Source organism: Syzygium oleosum, unplaced genomic scaffold, assembly GCF_021117445.2.
Source record: "Syzygium oleosum isolate NSW1041296 unplaced genomic scaffold, Sole_v2.1 Sole_v2.03, whole genome shotgun sequence".
Classification (NCBI taxonomy): domain Eukaryota; kingdom Viridiplantae; phylum Streptophyta; class Magnoliopsida; order Myrtales; family Myrtaceae; genus Syzygium; species Syzygium oleosum.
The window spans coordinates 13007813-13030086 of NW_026607487.1; the positions used below are offsets into that span (position 1 = coordinate 13007813).

The following is a 22274-nucleotide window of genomic DNA, read 5'->3' on the forward strand; positions in this document are numbered from 1 at the left end:
CCTATCATTAAAGCATCTGATTATTCATATTTGGAGTTGTGATTACATTCCTCTTTTTCAATTTATTACGATTTCAAATATAATCCAAATTAATTTGACTTTCCTTTTTTTTGGGGCTTTCGAATTGACCCGCCTCATCTGTCCTCTTTCACATGCAACCCTTTTTAGGATTAATCCATCTAGTTTTATTTTTTTGTAATTAGAAAGATAATTTAAAATAATTTATCATAAATATATCGATTTTGAATTTTTTACGATGCTAACCCTTTATTTTTTTGGGTTCGTCGAAATCAATCCGATCTAGTCGGTTGAGACTGAGGTCTAAGATAAGAGGTATCCCTTTTGCATGATCTGCTGTCACGTAACTCTAGCGAGTCCCCACGTGGCACGGCGACGGTAATTTCTCGCCATGTTACGGCCCCCCCCCCCCCGCCCCCCTACCCCTACAACCGCAAGGTCGAATCCCGTCCGTTTTGCTTCCACACCAAGAAACTCGCTCGCGCCCTCTCTCTCTCTCTCTCTCTCTCTCTCTCCAAATCGTGCTCCTCCTATTCACCTGCGAAAAAGAGGAAATCGGAGCCTGCTCGTCAACTTTCTCTCTCTAGGGTTTCGTCTTCCTCCTCCTCCAGCACCAGCGCCAGGTTCGTCTTCGTTGCAGGACCTCGCGTTGCTTCTTCGCGCTTGGTTTTTGGTTTCCTGTTTGGATTCTGGAGGGAGAGGAGTGTGCTTTTTTTTTTTTTTTTTTGTTCTTTGGTTTTTCCGCCATTGCCGGTGCTTCGATGGAGGACGTGTCCGACATGCTGAAGCAAGCGGAGCTGAAGAAGGAGAGCGTCTCCAGGGCGTACGAGCGAGCGCAAGCCCAGGCGTCGAAGGTCCTGCTGTTCACCTTCCTGTGGAAGGACTTGGAGGAGCATTTCGACTCCATCCAGAGCTCGTTGCAGTGCCGCTCCGAGCAGCTCCTCGAGGGCGAGAGGTCGCTCGAGGAGCGCGCCCGCGCGGTCGAGTCCAGGGAGGGCGAGCTGCGCGAGTTCCGGCGGAGGATCGAGGAGTGCGAGGGGGAGATCGGTAGGAAGACGAGGGAGCTGGCTTCGGTGGAGGAGCAGGTTGAGAGGTTGCGTGACGAGCGCGAGTCGGAGGAGAAGCGACTGGTTCTCACGCGCGGCGCGCTCGGTGATTGCGTTTCGTTGATCAGAGACAAGGGGGAGGAGTTGAGTTCCCTGAGGCGGTCGACCGAGGAATGCCTTGGGAATTACAGTTCGAAAAAAGAGGAGATGGAGCTGCTGCAACAGAAAGTAAGCTTGCAAGAGGAAAAAGTTGAACAGTTGCAGAAATTGCTAGAGGAGAATGCTAGGGAACTAGATTTTGAAATAGAGAAGTTGAAATTGACCAGGAGTTCTCACAAAGAATTGTCGGCAGAGGTCGATTTGAAAAGACAGGACTTGAGCATGGTACAGGATCTGATCGAGGATAGTTACAAGGAAATGGGCTCGAGAGAGAAGGAGTTGAGCATTCTGGAACACTCTATCGAAGAGCTTGATGGGGTGATTGCGCTCAAACATGGTGAATTGCAATCCCTCATAGATAAGATAAATGACTGCTGCCTTGAACTTCAAGTTAAGGAGGAGGAACTTGGTCGAGTCAAGAAATGCGTTGAAGAGTTCACTGAAGCACTCGAATCGAAAGAGAGTCTCCTTGATTCAATCAAAACATTGATCAAGGAGAACAATGAAGAGCTTGAATCGAAGGAAAAGCAATTTGATGCAATTAAAAAGTTGATCAGTGAGCGGTCGGCAATACTTGATTTGAAAGAGAGGGAGTTGGGGTTAATCGAAACAACTATTGGAAAGCTCTCGGAAGAGCTTAAATCCAAGGAAGGTCATTTGGAGGGTATCAGGAAGTGTGTAAAGCAGATTGAAGAGGAAATGAAGACAAAAATGGAAGAGCTAGCTTCAGTTAAAGGAAAAGAAAGAAAGGCTGGCAAATCTCTTCAATATCTATGCAGGGAATTAAATGCAACCAAAGAGTCCATAAAAGACCACGATCTTGAAATTGAATCCAAAAGGAAACAGCTAGAGTCCATTGAAATTCGTATTAGGAAATCTGCAGAGGGACTTCAACTGAAAGAACAAGAGTATGCTTCCGTCCAAAGCTCAATTCTTGAATGCTCATTGACCCTTAAGTCCAAAAAGGAGCAATTGGATTTGATGCAGAAGTCGATGGCAGAGTGCTCTCAACAGCTTGAATTTAGAAAAGGGCAGTTGGATCAAATTGAAGAGAGAAACAAGGAAGGCCACAGAGATCTCGAACTCAAGGAAAAGCACCTCTATGCGCTTAACTTGTTAATTGAAGAATGCTCTAAGATACTTGAAATGAAAGAGAAAGAATGTGAGGTCCTACGTAATGAACTAGAATTGAGGAGGGAACGCCTTGATTTGATTGAAAAATCACTCAAGACCCGCTCTAGGGAATTGGAGTTGAGAGAGAGTTTTAATGTACTTTCTGGGGTAACGGCTCATGCATTAGTAAATGAATCTGCTTCGGCTTCACAAGTAAATTCTCAACCCAGAATTGTTGTTGATGGAAAGAATCTGCTGATGTTCCTAGGTCAGCAATTCAAGGAGCACGACAGGGTGTGCTCTAAGGTACTGGAAATAATTCAAGCATCACCTGACGCTGCAAAATTGTTATTAGATGCCATTGAAGGATTCTATCCTCAGGACTCAAGTAATGGAGATGGATTTGATATTGGTATAATCCGAAGGATTTGTATCTTCCTCTTAGAGTCTATAATTACATTTTCAGCAGAGGCGAAGCCTCAGGTGAGGAAAGCTGCAATGAAAGTGGCTAATGAATGGAAAGCGAAGCTAAGTGTTTTGCCATCGCCGGAGAATTATTCGGAGATCTTGGGTTTTTTGCGACTTTTAGTGGCATATAAGCTGGCCTCCCCTTTCAATGCAGACGAAATTCAAAATCTTGTCAATTCTGTAACGCATTTCAGAGAGGCGGATGAATTGCGCCATCTCCAAGGTTCTTCAGATGCACAACCTGGTAAGTTTTCGCGCAGCTATCAACTTGCATTGATGGATCTGGTTGCTGGTTTCTTTATCATTTTGTGCCTGGTTTTTGCAATATTGATGTTGCTTCAGCTCTTATCTCTTTATGCTAACAAAATTTGTATACACGACAATGGCTGTGGATTTTAACTTGTGCAAGGTAAGTATTCCCATTTTTTCCAGATATGCATGGCAGATTCAGCGCTTTATAATGATTTGATCTTGCAAGAACTTGATGCTGATTTACACTTTCTTGCAGGTTCAAGTTTTCCCCATATCAATTAAAAAATCATTAACTGGATTTTTTTTTCTAACATTTAATTTGATAAATTTTAAATGTCTGATCGATAAGGTAAGTGAAAATTTCGTTCGGGCTTAACGCTAGTGCTTATGATGGACAGAAATAAAACACAAATCAGTGTATATTTAATGACCTTTTAGATAAACTGTCTCAAGTTCTTAACTCATATTTACTTCATTCTAAAATATGCCCAACCAATATATGTGGTTGATCTCAAACAACTTGCTCTTTTTAGTTTTTTATTTAAACTTGGAATTCTCTACATCGATAAGTCCATTTTGTTTGAACTATATTCCAAACTTGATCAGGTTAGGCCTTCAGAACATATCTTTCTTTATGATAAAGCAAATCCAAAAGAGAGCTTTAACCTCAAAATTTGATTGATAAATTCCACGAACACCCACATATCATACTAACTGAATAAAATAGTATACAATTAATCATGATTCCTTAGTCTTTAACACTTACTGAATTTATATGTAAATCTTTCTTATTTTTTTCGTAAGGTAAAGTCTTCTTATTTAAAAAAAATTGTGTGCTTTTCTGAATAGAACAAACCTTCACACGGTTATTCTTTTAACATATTTACTTTTCATTTTCTTTCTACATGCAAACTTTGTGCTTTTTGGCTAGTCTAGACATACCAAATTTTAGCAAATCGATTCATTAATGCTCCTAGTCAGCGATTTCTTTACCATCTTTTGGTTTGGAACGATGGCTCATCTATAGAGAGTTTAATGGAGTGCTTAGGTTCATGTTGATACGGCACCAAATATAGATATTGCTCTTTTAAGGTTCCATCCAATAGTTGGAGATCTATGTTTGGAGCTCAAAAATATTTCTCTAAAGATATCTAATTAGCAGTTGCAACCTTCAACCTTTCTTTTTATATTGGCTTTTGCTTGATCTTTAGATTTTCGTCTTGCTGTCTTTCCTACTCCTTGTAGCTAGTTAGTAATTAGTATAAACTCTTGTTTGATTTTGATTTCACGGGAAGCCACATTGGCTACAAGCATCTTGATTAAGGTGGTTTGGATTCCTATCAACTGCTTTGTATATGACAGGCTCCTTGAGATCCATTCAACAGTGGCAAATAAAGACCGAGTCAGAGCTTTGTATTGTGCACAATGCAGATGATTCTTTGGTTACGATTCCTCCACCACCAACTGGCTCTGTTGGAGGAACTTTGCAGTTTCTCAAAACTGAGCTTTTGACTGAAGATCGTGCAATCCTCAAAGAAATCTCGGATGAGCTGCGAAGCTCCTCTGACCCTGCAAAACTTGTTCTGGGTGTAATTGAGGGGTCTCATAGGCAACTCTCAAATAGTATGGATATGAATTTGCATACTGATGTTCTCAGGAGTCAAATTTTTCTGTTAGAGCAGCTGATAAAAGTTTCACCTTCACCAACGAATGAAGTTAAAGAAGGAGCAATGAAGCTGGCAACAGAATGGAAAGTGAAACTGACAGAAAAAGCCGAGAGTTTGTTAGAGGTTTTCAGTTTTCTGCATTTCTTGGCTGCATTTAAGTTGGTTTCTTGCTTCAATGAAAATGAGATTCTGAATCTAGCGGATCATGTTTCGCTGAATGACAATGCTCCTCTGTTATGCCAGACCCTTGGTCTTGCCAACAGGATGACGGGTAAATTTTCTATGACTCTTAATATTCTTCTCCTTTCTCCCCTCTTTTGGCTTTTCGAAAGAAATATTTTTGGCACATGCTTTCTTATAGAATGACGGCAGCCCCAAAAACTTTGCAGATCTTTATTTTTTCACTGAGTTCCCATTGTGTTTCACTTTGATGCCAGGTTTTGATAACCCATCTATTTCTTTGTTATGTACAATATTCTTGTCTTGCGTATACACGTGTGGAGCAGACTAAACAGAGGATTGGTCAAAAAGGGTCAACTTGGTTGGTTTGGAGTTGGCTAGATAATAAGCATGTTTCTACCCATTCAAAATGACTCGGTTTATGACTTGGTTTGGTATGACCAGAAGCCAAAGCCAACACTACATGCTTGACAGCCAGGTTCATCACGAAGTTTACAATCTATAAGATGTTGGAGTTTAATTTGCTGCACGAATCTTTGGAGTACTCGTTTAGCGAGAAAAGTTTTAAAGTTGCAACTGCAAGACTCTTGCTGAGTTGCTGCATAAAAAGTATACAATATCTAGCTGTCTGCATTTTCCTTCTATCCTGCTGCTCTCTTTTATTATTTAAGACAGCGAATAACCATGGCACTTTTTTCATTGGGTCATTGAGAGTATTAATTGTGCATGGTACCATAACATATACTTCAACTCATTCGGGGCACGTATGCTTCCTAATTGCCCAAAGCTGTATGGTTTTGCTCTTTTATGTTCTGGTGAAACTATTACATTGAATGAGGGCATGAAAAATTTCGAATGCCGTAGGTGGGATCCCAAGCTTCACTTTAATGTCCATCTGATTGCTACTATTCTGATCTTTTTTACATTTTAATGTACTATTTTTCTTGTTAACACTGCTTTATAAAGTTCTGTTCACTTTTAAGTCATTGAGCTAATGAAAATTGGTCTTGAAGTTATGGAGAGTGCTCTTTTGTTAGTTGTTTCTTTACTTTAGATCATTGCACCTGAACCTTGTTTGCTTTCTTACTGATTTATCTCAGTGCCAACTAGCACACCCGCTTCTTCCTCTGGAGTCCATCTGCAGCCGCCTAGAGAGAAGAAACGTATCGCAAGTGGCCCTGCAATTGATCAGCAATCCCAACAGCACGCGCATAAGTGCAGATACATGATGAAAAATCCAGTACACCCCGTGTAATATCCGACATGACTCCTATCCTTTGTGAGTCATGAATCAATCACCCTTGAGCACTATGGTATTCTCTGCTAACATTAGGCCCGAGCATTGTCTACCGTTGCCAATTGCCTCTGACATCAGCAATTCAGCAATGGCAGTGCCGATGAAGTACAGAATGTATAGGTAGATAGGTTGCTAACATGTGCATTGTCTCGCTCTTGGAAAGTAAGTTAATGCTTTGTATATAGGAACTTATCCTAGGAAGCTCTCCACAAGGTTGATGTTATTGTGCAGGATGATCGGAACATACAAGTAGCAGATTATGTATTTATGACCTACGTAGCTATTTTACTTGTGTTTTTAGCTTGAATTCGTGGATCTGTTTCACACGCTGTATCTAAGCATGGTATGATTCACGTAATACTTTCTTATATGCTTGGATGCTTTCGAGTGGCGCTTCTAGTCATTTTTATACCTTCTTACCTTAAATCATTTCACGGTAGCAATTATGTAGATCTATATCTACGTCTCAAACAAATTCTCTCTACGGCTGCTTTTTTGTTCCTTTATTCTGTTTCAGACTAGTAGACTATCTCGTATGACGCGAGGACGTCCGAATTGTTCACCTTCAAGTGGCAATTTGTTAGAAGAATTCAAGTTCCAGTGAGCTACGCAGTGAGCTAAAGAGTAGCGCCGCATTTCCACTCTCCTCCCTAGATTTTCTCCTCTCCCTTTAATCTTCACACAACTTTCTTCTTCGATCTCTAGGGTGGAGAGGGTTTGAGCTAGATCTGTTGCTCCTCTCCCCTCCCTTTTTCTTTTTTCTTTGACTCATTTGGTTCTTAGTTCTCTTTTCTTGCTTCTATCGTTTTGCAGAGCTTTTCTCTTCTGATCTAATCTAGATTTGGAAGTTTTTCCTTTCCATTTCAGGGAGATTTTTTATCCTAATTTAGTCTAAATTTTGAGATTTCTGCTTGTATGATCTTGGGTTTCTCTTCGCTCGAGTTTCGTTGCTATACAAATCCAATTTCAAAGAAATTGGAGGAGCTTTGTGAAAGTTTAACTTTTGTAGGTGTCAATCTATGCTTGTTTAGCTTTGTTATTCTAAACAATGATGATGTTGGGAACACCAAACTTAGGTGCACACTGTCGAAAGGTAAAGCCGTAGCAACATATGTTTGTTATGGAAAACAGATTCAGTAATCAGTCGTCAATTTTGATTTGAAGAAGTCACAGATTTGCTTTTTAGCGGATGATCCCTAATCTTATTTTGATGATTTATTTTATTATTTGGAGCTTGCTTTGTTTTGAAGTTGTATGAGATTTATCTCAATTTGTAGTTGGACTGCTTTGTTTTTTTCTTGTATTTCCGTGAAAATAAATGAAATGTTATCTTGACAAAAAAAAAAAAACCGGCAATTTGTTACTTTTAGTATTCATGCTCGTGCCCGACTCATGCGTACCAACATCAAGTCATTGAAAATTATTCCTAAAGGAATTCGTTTTCCCATATACTACAAAAGGTTAAACGGAGGAAACTCCTGCAATCTTTTGTAATCAAGAGCAATTGTCAGGCCTTAGTTCTTGCGTTGTTCGCCCTTTTTCGCGATTGGTTGACCGGTCTAGGGTTGAATGGAAAATAAATTTGCTACAAATAAAAAAAAATTAGTTGCGTTGGAGGTCGTAACATATCATCATTCGTTGCAATTTTGTATTATCAACAGCAATTCCTCGTATCTTGTTCTCCCACTAATGGACCGATCTAGCGATGATTTTTGGTTCAAACAGAAAAAAACCATCGAATTCGCCAATGAGTGCGTAGTGCAAGGACCGATGATGCTCCTTTGGTTATGGAATAATCGAGTAGAATCATTTGATTTTATGAAGATACAGTTGGAGATGGATCAACGTTTCGTCTTGCCGACAAAACCAAATGATATGTGGTTACGACCGAGTGAACTCTGCTATTTGGGCATGGGCATCGCTGTGCACAACATTTTCCAACAACTCGTGACACATGATGTTTGCACAACAGCTTAAATTGCACAGATCATGAGATGATAAGCAAACTCTCATCCCAAGAGAACATATCTCTATCGGCATCAAAACAAAATAAACGACGTCTTTCTAAGCAAGCCGTGGCTATTGGAAAAGGAGATTGCGCTGTCACTAATGACGATTCGTGAAAAACGACGGTCGTATCACCCTGCCAATGAGTACACGCATGGTTAGTCAAGTCAAATATGTCAATCCGCTTGTAGGGAAGGAGGATTCGACAGCGGGTAGTTTTATTCTTCGAGTGAAAGTTGGTGCATGTTATGAATTCTTTGGAAAATGATGATATTTATAACTTGAATCGTATAAATTCAAGCATTTCATTTTTTTTTTAAGAATTGGGCCCTTAATTGAGCCCACCATCCTCCCTCCCTCTCTCTCATGCAATGCCACGTGTCACCGTCCAAATTCCTCCAAACCCATTGGAGCTGAGAAGCGAAGCTTCGTGACCGGTGACGCATGAAAGCTACGGGAGGATCGATGTTAACTCGTCGTGAATGTCACGTGAAAGTGTTTGTGTTTGAAATTCGAAAATGTGATGATAATTTTTTGGATTAATATTATAAAAAATCTCAAATTTATATTTCCATGATAAATTTATTATAAATTAATTTTTGGACAACCAAAAAACGAAAGAACGGTTTTATAATGACCCAAGATTCTTCTGATTAAGAGTTAATTGATATAATCATGAAATAAAATGAATAAATGTTGGACATATTTAAATTTTTTGCATGCTATTCCTTCTAATGCAGAGATTACGAGAATATATATATGTGTGTGTGTGTATGGTTGTAGCTAGTTAGGATTTGAATTAGTAAAAAAAAAAGCGCATGAAAGCACATATTGAATTCAAATTTATCTTTTGCTTTTTACTTTTTTTTTTTGCTTGTTCAGCACATAATAATTTCTTTTAAACTTGAAACTTCGGAGATTTTTATTATATATCAATATTAATATGTAAATTCACGCCAAAAAATATTTGACTTAAATTATACAGGCAAAATTGAAAATAAAAAAGAAATTCTAAATTTCGACGCAGACATCTTGATAAAAAAAAGAAAGGATAACGGCACAAACGATTCCTAAAATTTAACGCAACGTGCAACGTGATCCATGAATTATATAGTCCATAAACTTTAATCTAATGTTGAACTTCGGAAACGATATTGAACAAATTAAAGGTTCAGTAACTACATTGTATATTGGGTCAAAATTGAGAGGCCGTTTGTTTACGCCGTTTGTTTATCCCATTTTCTCAACAACAAAAAAGGAAAAAAAAAATTTCTAACAGGAGCACAATTGACGCTCGCGGACATGTCACCGTCGCATCAGGGCCACTGTCGAGTGAATGAGGAGGGCGGCCTTTTTGCGTCGGCGAGCGTTTCTGGTCTCTCGCTCGACCACCACCACCGCCATGGCGCTCTCCTCCTCCGCCTTCCATGCCTTGTTCAAGTCCTCCTCTCGCATCTCCTGGAAATCCGTACTCTCTCTCTCTCTCTCGCTGTTGTTTTTCTCCAAGACTTCGGTCGCGATTCAACCGTTTGACCGACCAGTCGGACGCCGATCGAGTTTCCCCGGCCGAACGATATGCATTGACCCCTGCTTCTCTCTCTCGCTCTCTAGCAGACCGGGAAGCTGCAGCAGACCCTCGCCGGAAGCTTGGAGAAGGCGGGCGTGGGCCTGCACTCCGGCGAGGTCGCGACGGTGAAGATACGGCCGCACCTCGCCGGCGGCGGCAGGTGCTTCGACCTCCGGTCCCGCCTCGTGCCGGCGTCGATCGATCACGTGGAGGAATCGCCCCTCTGCACCACCCTCTCCAAGGACGGGTGCAGGGTCCGCACCGTGGAGCACTTGCTGTCCGCTCTGGAGGCCACTGGCGTCGACAATTGCCGGATCGAGGTTGTCGGCCTCGACGCCGGAGATTGCGATGTGGAGGTTCGTGCTGTATGTTTGAAGTTGTTTTGGTAGATGAGGTTTTCTTTTTTCGCTATCAAGATTGCATTTTGTGGTGCGTCTGACAAGCGAAGTCTGAAGAAGCGTGAGATTATACTTACGGTTGTTCTTTCCGTTGAATTTTTCTGCTTGGTATTACTTGGTGTTGGTATACTCTCAACGAGTAAGGTTAGGAATGTGAAGATTGATTGCAAAGTCGATCTTTCAAGCAACGTGACAGAACTTTGCGACGACCTAAACAAGTGTGTTGTCTTCAAGCATCCGACAAGAATTTCTCCCGTAATCTCTTAAGATACTTTCATATGGCAGTCTTTGTAGCTTGCATATCTGCATTATTCACACAGAATATATGGTCATTTAACTTCCGTGACTTTTGAGCTAGGTTTTGCTGATGCTTCGCGGATGCTCCATATTGCCCCCTTCTCTTGTCAGTTAATTGTAACAAAAATACAGCCAGGGCTTTGATCTGACCAATTCTTCTTTCGGAAAGTAAGTTTTTCCCCCCGATAAACTACAACAGCAAAGGCCTTGAGCATGACAACATAAACTCCATTGAGGTAGTACATATGCTGCTTGGTTTCCTTGTCGCTTAGTCTAGGATCCCTCCCATCAAGGGTTTAAAGTAATCTCAGTCCAGAAAGTATCTGTTATTTGTCACAATGTAGTTTTAGTACAAAGTTTCACCTCATTGGCGGATTGCTCTGTTAAATGCATCGTGGCAATTAACAGACATATATCTATGTTTGATCCTATAGTTTCAGTGCATTGCAAAAAAGGTTCAGTGCCTGTTCCAAGGTCAATAGCCGGGGTGCAAATGGTATAGAATCAGATGAGAACACAGATATGATTTGTGATATTTGTTTTGCAGGTTCCTATTTTAGATGGGTCAGCAGGTGAATGGGTGGAGGCAATAGAAGGGGTTGGTTTAGAGGTGGCGAAAGATGCTTGTGGCAACAGTCTTGAGAAAATGGCGCCATATTTGGATGAACCAGTGCATGTCCGGAGGAATGATTCTTTTGTAGTTGCATTCCCCTCATCACAGGTCCACATCAGTTGTGGGATCAACTTTCCACATGTACGTATCTTCTTTTATACAAGAGGCTGAGGCTTTGCCTATTGGAAGGCACAGAAGTTATCCCCTCTTCTTTAATAATTGCTAATCTTGCTTAAAAAGAGAGTCATTGGTAGGTTGTTTGACTACTTACTTATTCTTATTCTTCCAGTGGTTTACCTGATTTTGTTCAAATGGCAAATGCCATGATAATTTCTTAAAGCCTTTCTTAACTATTTCCTTTTTCGAATGAAGATTTTGTTAGCTATGGAATTACTCAAGTTCTTTTACTTCTTTCAACAAGTTCAAGGAGATATCAATCTGTTACAGGAGGGGAGGGGCTACGTACATTCACAATCATGAATTGGGGAAGCATGGGCCTTCAAATAACCTGGATATTGGGAAAGTTGTTAGATGACACTTTTTCCTTATTTGAATTATAATTGCCCAAAAACCTTCCATATTCATCATGGGACAAGATGATTTTAGTAATAGTAGTATATCAGTGTAGGGTCCATTTGGGGCTGGTTTTTTCCAACCGAGATATAAGCCTTAGTTTGAGAACAAAATATGAGCACCTTCAAGGGATTCCGTGTCTGAGCATCTGAACCAGAGATTTATGATAGGCCAGCTAATTAAGGATCACGAGCTATGAATGGTTAATGTTGTGATCTCTACATTGCCATCTTCCTCACCATGGTGATATCATAAGATTCTTATGTTGATTAGCAATTCTTTATCTAAATTTCTCTATGACAGGTTTCCATTACATGGAGATGAAAACTCCAGAATTATGGGTTTACTCATTCGATCTAGGACATTGTAACTTCCATCATGGCTCTCCACTCATATCAATTCTCTTCTTGCTGTTGCTCTGTGCACCACTTTCCGTTTTTATAGATCAGGAGAAGTTATATCTCCGTCCCTGATTTCAGATTGAGGTTGGCAAATGTATTTTGTGCATGGATGCACTTCTACATGTGTATACGTACTGTCTATAACACTTATCTGAAATTGTCTGGGTCACTAGCTTGATTAATCTGACTAAAATCTTTTTCAGATATATTTTGAAGTTTCAAAGTGGCCGTTGAATAGATCTGGTTTTGTTGGACCTTTCAAACTCTCATCATGTTGTTATTCAAAGTAGTGTTTCTCAGGCCCCAGATTCTTTGCTTGAGTGATGCTTTTTAGCACCACTATACTACCACCTTATTTGTAGTCATTGGAAGCTAAATCTGTGATCTCTGCTCATTCTAGTTACATGTGCATCTATATGGCTAAACTGTAAATGTAAGGTTGAGCTAAGCAATCAGATGAAGAAGTGCATTAGTGGGGTCATCAGATGCAATACAGTGTTTGAGTCATTAACTGAGAGCTCTAATTTCCATTATTATGCTGGTGATGCAGGTCCCATCTATTGGCTGCCAGTGGTTCTCCTCTTCTATTGAATACGACTCCTTTTATAAAAGGGAAATTGCTCCTTCACGAACCTTTTGCATTTACGAGGAGGTCAGTTGTTTTGTCACCATGGCACTTGCCACTCATCACAATCCATATCTTACTCTCCTATGCATGGATCTTCCCTTCCCTCACTATAATAGAATAAGCTTATACTTTAGAGTGGCTACACGGCCACACACACTTCTTTTTCAATTACTAAACTTACCTTTCCTGATTTTAATCATGATTTTGACAACTGGAAAATTTGACTTATAAAGTCAAGGCAGTTCGTCAGTCCATGCCCATTTACACAGCTTCAGCTATCACAGCACTGATCAAGGAACTGAGGGATACTAAATCGTCTGTAGTGAGGGTCTCACTTACGCAGTAATGAATGAAAAAACAATCTTGCATCTTTTAATATCCATCAGATAAACTATTGTCATCTATTACTATTTTTCATGCCTGTAAAATACTGCTGTCTGACAAATCGTTGGATATTACCTTGGCTTGCCTTTTGTGTTCATTTTTCGTACCTTTTAACAACTAAAAAGAAAAGAATAACAGAGTAAACAAAATATAAAATTCCTCCTTGCATTTTGATATGTTTCCATCCATGTTTGTGAAATATATTTGCTTGAACTGGCAGAGTCTAGAAATTTGACGTACTGAGTATGCAAATTTCACATCTGCCTCACCCACGACCAGGATTTTTGCAGTGCTGGGTGACTATGAATACTGTTAGTAGTATGAAAATTGCTATAAGATCAGTGGTTGGGAATATTAGCTTGTTCGTTTCCAATCCACTTACGCCTTTTGTTTTGTTTGGTAAACGCACTTGTCTTATTACCTTAATTTGTGCCATCTGGACAACAGAATATCTTTTTTTTCCATGAAATTACTTGCCTGTTTCTAACTGGCCCGTATTTGCATTCGTCTTGAATGATAAGGACCTTGTTTCCAGCAGAAGATCTCCCTTAGTTTTTGCTTTTCCACCTAAAGCCAGAACTCATATTGCAATATTTTCTTAGGTAGAGAAAATGCGCAGTAGCGGATTGATAAAAGGAGGCTCACTAGAAAATGCCTTGGTTTGTAGGTGAGACCTTGAAACCTCTTTTATTCTGTTGTTTTTTTCCCCTATTGAGTTATGTGAATGGCCAAAACGAGGGTCAGCTTCTACTGGTAATTTTAGAACCTGAATTTTCAAAGAAGAAATGCTTAAGTTATGTTGGAAGACGGTGCAAGATATTATGCTGCGTAATGTCCCAAGGTTGTTTTTTAAAAATTTTGGAAGCAACAAGCCAAAGCAGGCAGCATACTTTTTTCTCTTTTGCTCCATTGATTGACATTTTGCATCCTGGTAATCATCTACAGTGCAGATAAAGGTTGGTTAAACCCGCCATTGCGTTTCGATGAGGAACCATGTCGCCATAAGGCCTTGGATCTTATTGGTGATCTTTCTCTTTTTGCACGGTGTGGTAGTCAAGGGCTTCCAGTGGGACATGTAGTTGCTTACAAGGTATTTAACCAATTTCGCTTTTAAATTTTTCATGTTTTCCATGCAACCTAAGATTGCCATATTGGAATATGTGCTTTTTTTTTACTGCCAAAGGAAAAATTACAATATGTAAACTTTCACGTGCAAATATTAAGGTGATTATGATGGTGCAAAATGATGTGTACCAATTGAGACACTTATAAGTACATTCAAATTTCCTAATAAATTAGATATTTGAATTGTACCGACCATGAAACATTATTGTTAGAATAATTAATTATTAAACCACAACTTCATCTAACAGCTTAAGCTTTTAGAATATTTGGCAGTAGTCCCACAAAATATCACATGGTATCAGAGCATGAGGTTCTGAGTGCAAATCTTTCTAGGGCAATGTCCACGCTTAGTACTAGGCAAAGATACTAGATTAAGTGTGAAAGGTAGTGTTAAAATAATTAAATATTAAAGCACGCCTTCATATAGGGAAAGTAGATATAGGGAAAGTAGATGCATTGTAAAACTTGATGCAACATAATGATATTACCTTATCATTGCTGTAAGCGAGATATTCGGATATGCTTAACCTTAGTGGGTAGCCCTGCTTGACTTAGGTTCGCATCGTATGCGAGATATTCGGATGGATGGCATTGACTTTGTCCGACTTTCTGAGTTATCTATCACTGTGTCATTGGTTACGGAGATAATCCCTGCATACTTAAGGATCCTTTTGGCTGTTTGGTTTCTTAAGAAAAATGGAAGATCATTTTCACTTGCATGGAGTGATTGATGTAGCATTTGGAGTCAATTCTGGCAGAAATTGATTGCTATTGAGCATGTTTATGCTTTCTGATGTTCCTTGTTGTCAATGCTACCTATAGCAAATAATGGTTAATGGGTTTTGCTTAAGAGTGGAAAAGTAATTCCAGATTTCCGAACTTACGCAAAGGGAAGACTCACATTGTCAAGATAATAAGGCTAACCCCTGCTGGAGTTGGCTCAAGTGGACTCCAGTTTATTCCTTTGATGGGATGCTTAATGCCTTATGCTGCGGCTTATTTGTTAGGCATACACTAACCACTGCTGCCAATGGAAACCCTTCTCTTTCTCCCACAACACAGAAAAAAAGACCACCTGTGGCCTTACCCAAAATAGCAGGGGATATAGAGAGAGGAAGCACAGAATGCTAATTTAGTAATTAGAAGAGGGAGCAGGGTGGAGGTTAAAGAAGAGTATCAAATAGTCGATCTCTAGAAATTTTCAGCGTACGCTGTCGTATCTTTGGATGCAATCTTCTCTTCTTGGCACCTCTGTAGCAACGACGCATTGTTTGGCAATTTGACTGGGGAAAATTGTCCTCCTGTGGCTTTACCCAAAAGAGCAGAGGATGAGAGAGCTCAGAACACAAATTTAGAAATTGTAAAGGAGGGAAGGGGAGGGGGGGTTGAAGGAGAGTATCAAATAGTCAATCTCTATAAATTTTCAGTTTACGTTTGGATTTAATCTTTTCTTCGTAGTGCCCTTGTAGCAATTGGGCATTGTTTGGCAATTTTGACTGGGGATAATTGTCCTTATAGAGTCCCTTTATTGTGGGTGTTTTAGTTAGAGACCCCTTGGATTCAAAATTGGCAATATCAGTCCCTGCAATTTTGACAAGTTGTTGATGCCCTCTCTGACAAACTTCCAATGGGATTCCCCCCTGCCAATGTCCGACGTGGAAATGTTGTGGGCATCGTTGGTGCATTGACATTTAATGGAATATACCGGATAATCAAATATATGTAGGGACTAACATCATCAAATATAAAGTACACTGGCTCACTTAAGCTAGCACCCAAAGCAAGGGGTGTGTACATGCAGTTTTCCCTTTCGATCCCCATTTAATTGCTCTGTATTTCGACTAGCACACTCACGTTCAGAACCTTTTATGCTATTATTTCGTCTTGTATTCAGTACTTCCCTTTGATCCAAAAGTAGAGAAAGTTGAACATGGAAACATTCCTTTTGGCTGCATTTCTTCTGTTCTAGGTAACACGGGTAATTATATTTTCGACATGGAGTATGCTTTTACTGGCTTCATAGTTCTGTACTTATGTATAGTTGTGATAAGTGTGAACTGTGATATGCAATCTCAAGAATGTTAAATGCTAACTTTTGGATATAATCACAGAGTGGCCATGCGCTGCATGCTGGGTTTTTACGCTGCTTGTTATAGTTCGTGAGCAAGATTGGCTAACTGTGCTCAAGATGTCCCAGATTAAAGTAGTCACAATGCAAGGAACTAGACGATAGAATATGTTCTTACTCTCCTAGATGAAAATACTATAAGAGCTGCAGTTTGAATGCTCTAGGGATCATCTCAACATCATCCTAAGATTATTCTGCTCAAAGCCAAGAAAGAACCTTCTTGGTAAGAACATCGAAGTGGTCTATCACTATAAGATGCTTGGATGCTTGCACCCAGGGGTATCCCTGCAGGTGACATTAACTATTCACAAAGTGCAAAATGTTCAGAAGCAGTTGCTGTCTGACCAGAGGATTCAGCTACGATCTGAACCATTTGTCGAATAGAGCTGCATTAATATGGATGGTTCTTACTAATTGGAGCAACAGTATCAGTCAGCCTTTTCTTGCCAGAAGTTGAAGTTAGCTCTCCGCACTAAAGCAGCTACTGCCAACTTGGGGGAAAATCTGCCAGGGAAAAGGCTTTTGGGTTACTTTTAAATTCTCGAAGATAGTGTATAAGCTCATTCCTTGTTTAAACATGCATTCTTGATTACGGTCTTTCTATCCGGATGGTTAGAAGGGAGAGATTATCTATGGTTGCTGGAGTTTAAGACAGGAACTATTGTTAGCAAGTGACAGCTATTATTTATCACTAGGTACCTCATAAAAGCATCTGTATGAACTGATATTTCTAGGCCGCTGAGATGTATCGTGAAATGGAAATTCTCGAGCATATGTTTGCCTGTGTTTTCCTTCAGTCTTTTTCCCTCTTCTTACCTGTTCTCTTCCTTTGCGACACCTCCAAACCTTTGATTTGTTACATCTTTCAAAAGTATTAAGCTGGTGTTTTGGTGCAGCACTCTTGACACCTAGCTGAACTGAATTTCATTTGGTGATTAATTGACCTATACGAGAACTTTGTCATCACTAGTATGTTCGTAGCTCCTGTTTCTTCTGTCTATGATCATCAATTTTATCTAATACTCATCTGTATTCACAAGTTCAGTTAAGTTTTAAACCTTTACTTTTCGGTTATTATCCGGAAAGATCTACATATTTCCACCTTATCTTCTAGTTCACTATCACCACTACACCTTATTGACAGGTAGATTGGATCCATAAGGATCAACTCTATGCATAAGTCTAGGCATTATGTATGATCTGGGGCTTGCATTGCACCTTACAAGCCCTGTTTCAACCCAATCACTGAACCGAGAAAGTTACATATTGTCTTATCGGATTCTCATCCACATATGTGCCGCAACTTATATAATATGCTCATGCGAAATCGGGATAGATGAGTCGAAATCTCTACCAAATGCCTCTCGAGTGACTGGCCTCACATCCTAAAGTCACCGGACCAATTTTCCCATGATCAGGTCAAAGTCGTAGCCAAGTCCATCTGCATCGCTGCCATCAATACCACATCCACCACGACGGCCGCTTTTACTGCTTCTGTTACCTTTTATCAACCGCGATGCCCATCTCATTACGCTCAGTCTTCATTGAAAACACATGCCAGCACCAAATCGCACCAGATAGAAATCCAAACTCCAAGCCGCACGAGGCTTCAAGTACATTCCACGCCGCACAACGTGGTCGCTTTCATTGAACAGACCTAACTTACCCGAGGTACATTAAAGTCATATCTCACGCGAATGACCTAGTCCTCCAAGTGGGATGGTCCAACCAGAACTAGGGTGCCTTTTCCTCATTGCGGGCAAATGGTCCTAAGTATCCTTTCCCTAAAAATCAGTTGAACATATCGAGCTTTAAGCCAATAGCCAAGGCCAAAGGACAACTGCCACACGCAAAGAACACTTTCCACTTTGTCCCGGCGACGGGCACTACAGAAAAGGAAACACAGTGGTTTTACATTAAAAGAGAGGAACGACACATGCACGCTAGGACTGCCCACGTATAGACACTAAACGTAGTCTTGGGTCCAAATCAATCGCTCTCCAATCCGATGCCATAATTCTCTACGGCACATAAAAGCCTATATTATCGGATCTGACCTCTCTCCCAAGTCACCACAACAATAGAATAATCCAAGTAAGGTGTTGCACTAACCTCTAGCGTTTTGACGTTCGCCCTTGAAGGTGTGGCGAGATTTTACTTTCCGATCCATCTTATAGCTCGTAGAAATTGGTTTGTTTTTTTTTATCTTAAACCATTTTGGTTCTAAACTGGGTTGCTGTTATTCTGCTTGAATGTAAAATGATTGGGAAATAACCAAAGGATGAGAAAAAGATACCACAAGTATTATAACTTTTACGCGGCGCTTACTTGAGGGCCATAATTGTATATCTTTTTTTTTTCACTTGAGTGTCGTAACTGCTGAAAAGCATTTACTTGAGTGTTATAACTTTCAATCGATCACTCTAATACCATAACTTTAAAAAAATATTCCTTGTAACTATCTTGCCATGTCAGATCTTTGGTGGTTGTAGTGAACGTTTTTAAAAAGTATTGGCAGTTGAGCGATCGATTAAAAGCGTACGCCATTCGTTACAAACGCCTTTTGTTTTAGCACTCAAGTAATCGATTGAAAAATTGTGGCACTCAAGTGAGGGTCGTACAAAAGTTATAACACTATAGTATCCTTTTTCCCATTTTCTCATCTTGGCAAAAAATCCTCCTAGACTGAGCATGAATTGTCTGTCTTTGAGAGTCTAAAGACTCGAAATAGGAAATTAAGTCACGCTTGATGGGATGGTTGTCCAAAAAATTATAAACCTATTGCACGACAGCCAATTCAGTCCTAAACTTTTCAATTTGACCAATTTAGTCCTAAATCTTTTGACGATTTGCCAATGTAGTCCTTCTGTCTAATTTTGGCTGGAAATCGCTAACATGGTCACCGGCCGTCCACCAGCTCTAACGTGGATAAATTTTTTAATTTTTTGAACTTTTTCTTTTTTTTTCTTTCCTATTTTTTGTTAGTCCTATTTTCCTTTGCTGGTTGTTGGGGCCTTGGCGATGACCGGCGAAGGTTATTAGCCATAGCCCACGCCAGATTAGGGCGAGCGGTGGCCGCCGACCGATAAAGGGAAATAGGAAAAAAAGAAAAAAGAGAAAAAAAAAGGAAAAAAAGAAAAAATTCAGAAAATTTTAAAAAAATATCAACTTCAATAATTTTCAGCCAAAATTGACCAAAATGACTCTATTGGCAAATTGTCAAGAGGTTAAGGACCTAATTGACTCAATTAAAAAGTTTATGATTGAATTGACCACCATAAAATAGATTTATGACTTTTTGGACAATTTTCCCCACAATTGATACAAATAAGGAAACTTAAGTACTTTTAGAATACCAAAATTCTTCTTGAAAGAATCATTTTACGGAATTCACTTGACTACCATCCTATTCATGAAGGGTGTCAAAAATTTGACTCTTATAGTTCACCAAAGTTTGCAACGCTCATACAAATTACTAGTTAATTCTACAAGTGTTACCGTTACCGTCGCCGTTGCGGCCATCACCCAGTTCAATACAAAGGCCGGTCCATAAAACACAGAGATTCAGCGAGGGTAGATTAGGCATCATATGCCTAAGCAAAGTTTAATAAAATCATCCTTGGAGAGCTTTTGTCTTAAAATTCCACCCACTATTGCAAAGTCGCGAACTTCTTCGAAACCTCAAAAAGGCTTTCATACTTACAAGCCAACCCCATGTCTCAAAACTTCCTAATCAAATCAAGATAAGCATCTTTGATGTTGCACCAACGAAATCAAACGAGACATTTCGGGACAAACAAGTGCAGAAAAAAGACAAACATGGCACGTACCAATAATATTGCCCCCGACCCTATACGAGCAATAGAACCCTAAAGGCCTAAAGAGAAGGAATCGTGCAAGTTTTCAAGTTGCTACTGCCCTAGGCCTACCCATACATGCAATCATGACATGAAGGAAGAGTTACAAGCCTATTAGATTTTCATTTTTTCCAACTTCACGATAAAAAATTAAGAACATAAATCAACGGAGACGTCTGGATCAACCCGCAAAAAGAGGAACTTGTATGACTTTTTTTTGTGAGGAATTATAGTCCCCCTTGATTTAGAAGTCAAAACAATGATGCATTATATCACCCACTTCCAGGTTTTGCTACACGAAAAAGCCTTATTGCATTGCACCTTATCGCAATTTTTTAGTACATTTTGAGCTAGGGGTGTGTAGTCGTGGATGACGAGGGAATTCAATCGGATGCTCATGTTTTCTGCTTTAGTTTCAGTAATCTATACTGCGATGTGTTCCCTACTTGTATTTCTTAAATTCCGTATGTAATAGTAGGTTCTTGAGGGCATGAAATTATAGGTTCATACATGATTTGATCGAACAACTTTTTTTTATCACGCGATAAAATGGAGAATTTCCTGGAGATAAATGAGGGTATTCAAAGGCACGCGATGGGTTATTTTATAGCAAAATTTAGCTGTCCATCAATCAAGATTATGTGAATCCAATGCAATCTTACAACGTAGCTAATTTGTGGGTCACATTAGACAATAAAATGACATAGAGAAATAAGATGCAGCAATTTTCAAAGGTCAACAATTATTGCATAATGTCAAAGCACACTCACTCCTCACTCGTAACCACAAATCCAACATAATATCACCAAAATTCATGCCATACAAGAGAAAGAGAGAGCACTTTTATGATCTCTCAAGAGATTTATGCTGACTGTTAGTCACATGCGTTTGCTCGCCATTTCTATCCAAAGCGTCATGGCATGTAGACACTTAGAAAATGGCAAAAGGACACTATAAGTGTCATAAGTTGTGTACGGAGATCACTTTGGTGCCATAACTTTTTTTCGGATCACTTTGGTGCCAACTTTTTGAAAAACGATCACTTTAGTGCTAACGCCGATGGCTACGGAAATCGACTCACTCTTTTTTTATTAATTTCCGATGCGACATGGCTCACCGGAAATCTGACGTGGCTCTTTTTTTCCGGAATTTTGGCGGGAGTCACTAAAGTGATCTCTTTTTCTCCGATTTGACCAAAGTGATCAGAAAAAAATTATGGACCAAAGTGATCTCCGTACACAACTTATGGCACTTATAGTGTCCTTTCGCCGAAAACTTAGAAAATTCCTTGATTAAACAGTTGAGATCTATTACGTATCGAGACCTATGATGTCATTACTCAACGGTTGCTAACGGCTAAGCATTGCCTGATGAATTTTTCCCCGACATGGCGTCGTTTTTACAGGAGTAGGAGCAGCACGAAAGAAAGATGAGGAGGGAACAGAAGAAAGGGAAGGGAGGGCCCGCATGAACGCTAACCAAAAGCCCCCAAGGAGGAGTAGGTGGAGTGTCCACATCCACTTGGCCGTCGATTCCCCCTGCAATTAGTGTCGATTTCTGTTCGTTTGTTTCCAAACGACAGGAGGATTGCGTTCGTGTCCCTCCTCGACCCCTCCCTAATTCAGTAACCGGTCGCTGGACACGGCGCTCTCTCTCTCTCTCTCTCTCTCTCTCATTTCCAGGTTTATTCTTGAAGTAATAGCAACGCTTTCAAAAATGCCCCAAGTACCTGCAGCTTTTTGCCCTCTTTTCCTATCCATTTCCTTTGCTGTTTCGTTTCCTCCATTGCTCCAAAAGGAGTAAGTATTCGATGAGTATGGTAAGTATATTGAATTGAATGATGTTGGTTGTTGTGACTTGTGTGAATACGCTTCGCTATTTCGTTGCGATACTTTGGATGGATATGATGAAGGGAAAGTGTCCAGGTACCCGATAAGCATAATGAAATTTCTGCGGTAGGGAATGAATCCAGACAAGAGAGGGAGAGGAGGATGCTAATAAGCCGACTTTCTTTCTAAAAGAAGATCGTAATAATGGGGGGGATCAAACAGGACGGGTAAACTTCACCCTTCAATTCATTATCCTCCAACCTTGTT

General features: G+C 40.0%; 2 protein-coding genes across 2 annotated transcripts; both read left to right on the forward strand.

The window, feature by feature from the left end:
• Positions 1 to 489: 489 nt before the first annotated feature.
• LOC115670882 (uncharacterized) lies at positions 490 to 6518 on the forward strand. The gene is made up of 3 exons (XM_030592275.2): positions 490 to 3048; positions 4419 to 4994; positions 6004 to 6518. The coding sequence occupies exons 1-3, from the start codon at positions 780 to 782 to the stop codon at positions 6156 to 6158; spliced, it is 3000 nt and encodes a 999-aa protein (XP_030448135.1). The 5' UTR covers positions 490 to 779; the 3' UTR covers positions 6159 to 6518.
• Positions 6519 to 9513: 2995 nt separating this feature from the next.
• On the forward strand, positions 9514 to 17117 carry LOC115670825 (probable UDP-3-O-acyl-N-acetylglucosamine deacetylase 1, mitochondrial). The gene is made up of 7 exons (XM_030592181.2): positions 9514 to 9675; positions 9822 to 10130; positions 11017 to 11223; positions 12607 to 12708; positions 13671 to 13735; positions 14014 to 14158; positions 16305 to 17117. The coding sequence occupies exons 1-7, from the start codon at positions 9544 to 9546 to the stop codon at positions 16347 to 16349; spliced, it is 1005 nt and encodes a 334-aa protein (XP_030448041.1). The 5' UTR covers positions 9514 to 9543; the 3' UTR covers positions 16350 to 17117.
• The last annotated feature ends 5157 nt before the right edge of the window (positions 17118 to 22274 follow it).

What these genes read in the sequence shown, in the direction of transcription:
- LOC115670825 (XM_030592181.2), top strand. Translation starts at nt 9,544, where the DNA reads ATGAGGAGGGCGGCCTTTTTGCGTCGGCGAGCGTTTCTGGTCTCTCGC. An exon ending in CCTTTTGCATTTACGAGGAG is followed by an intron (nt 12,709 to 13,670) that starts GTCAGTTGTTTT and finishes ATATTTTCTTAG; the next exon opens with GTAGAGAAAATGCGCAGTAG. An exon ending in GACATGTAGTTGCTTACAAG is followed by an intron (nt 14,159 to 16,304) that starts GTATTTAACCAA and finishes ATATAATCACAG; the next exon opens with AGTGGCCATGCGCTGCATGC.
- LOC115670882 (XM_030592275.2), top strand. Translation starts at nt 780, where the DNA reads ATGGAGGACGTGTCCGACATGCTGAAGCAAGCGGAGCTGAAGAAGGAG. An exon ending in TTCTTCAGATGCACAACCTG is followed by an intron (nt 3,049 to 4,418) that starts GTAAGTTTTCGC and finishes TGTATATGACAG; the next exon opens with GCTCCTTGAGATCCATTCAA. An exon ending in TCTTGCCAACAGGATGACGG is followed by an intron (nt 4,995 to 6,003) that starts GTAAATTTTCTA and finishes GATTTATCTCAG; the next exon opens with TGCCAACTAGCACACCCGCT.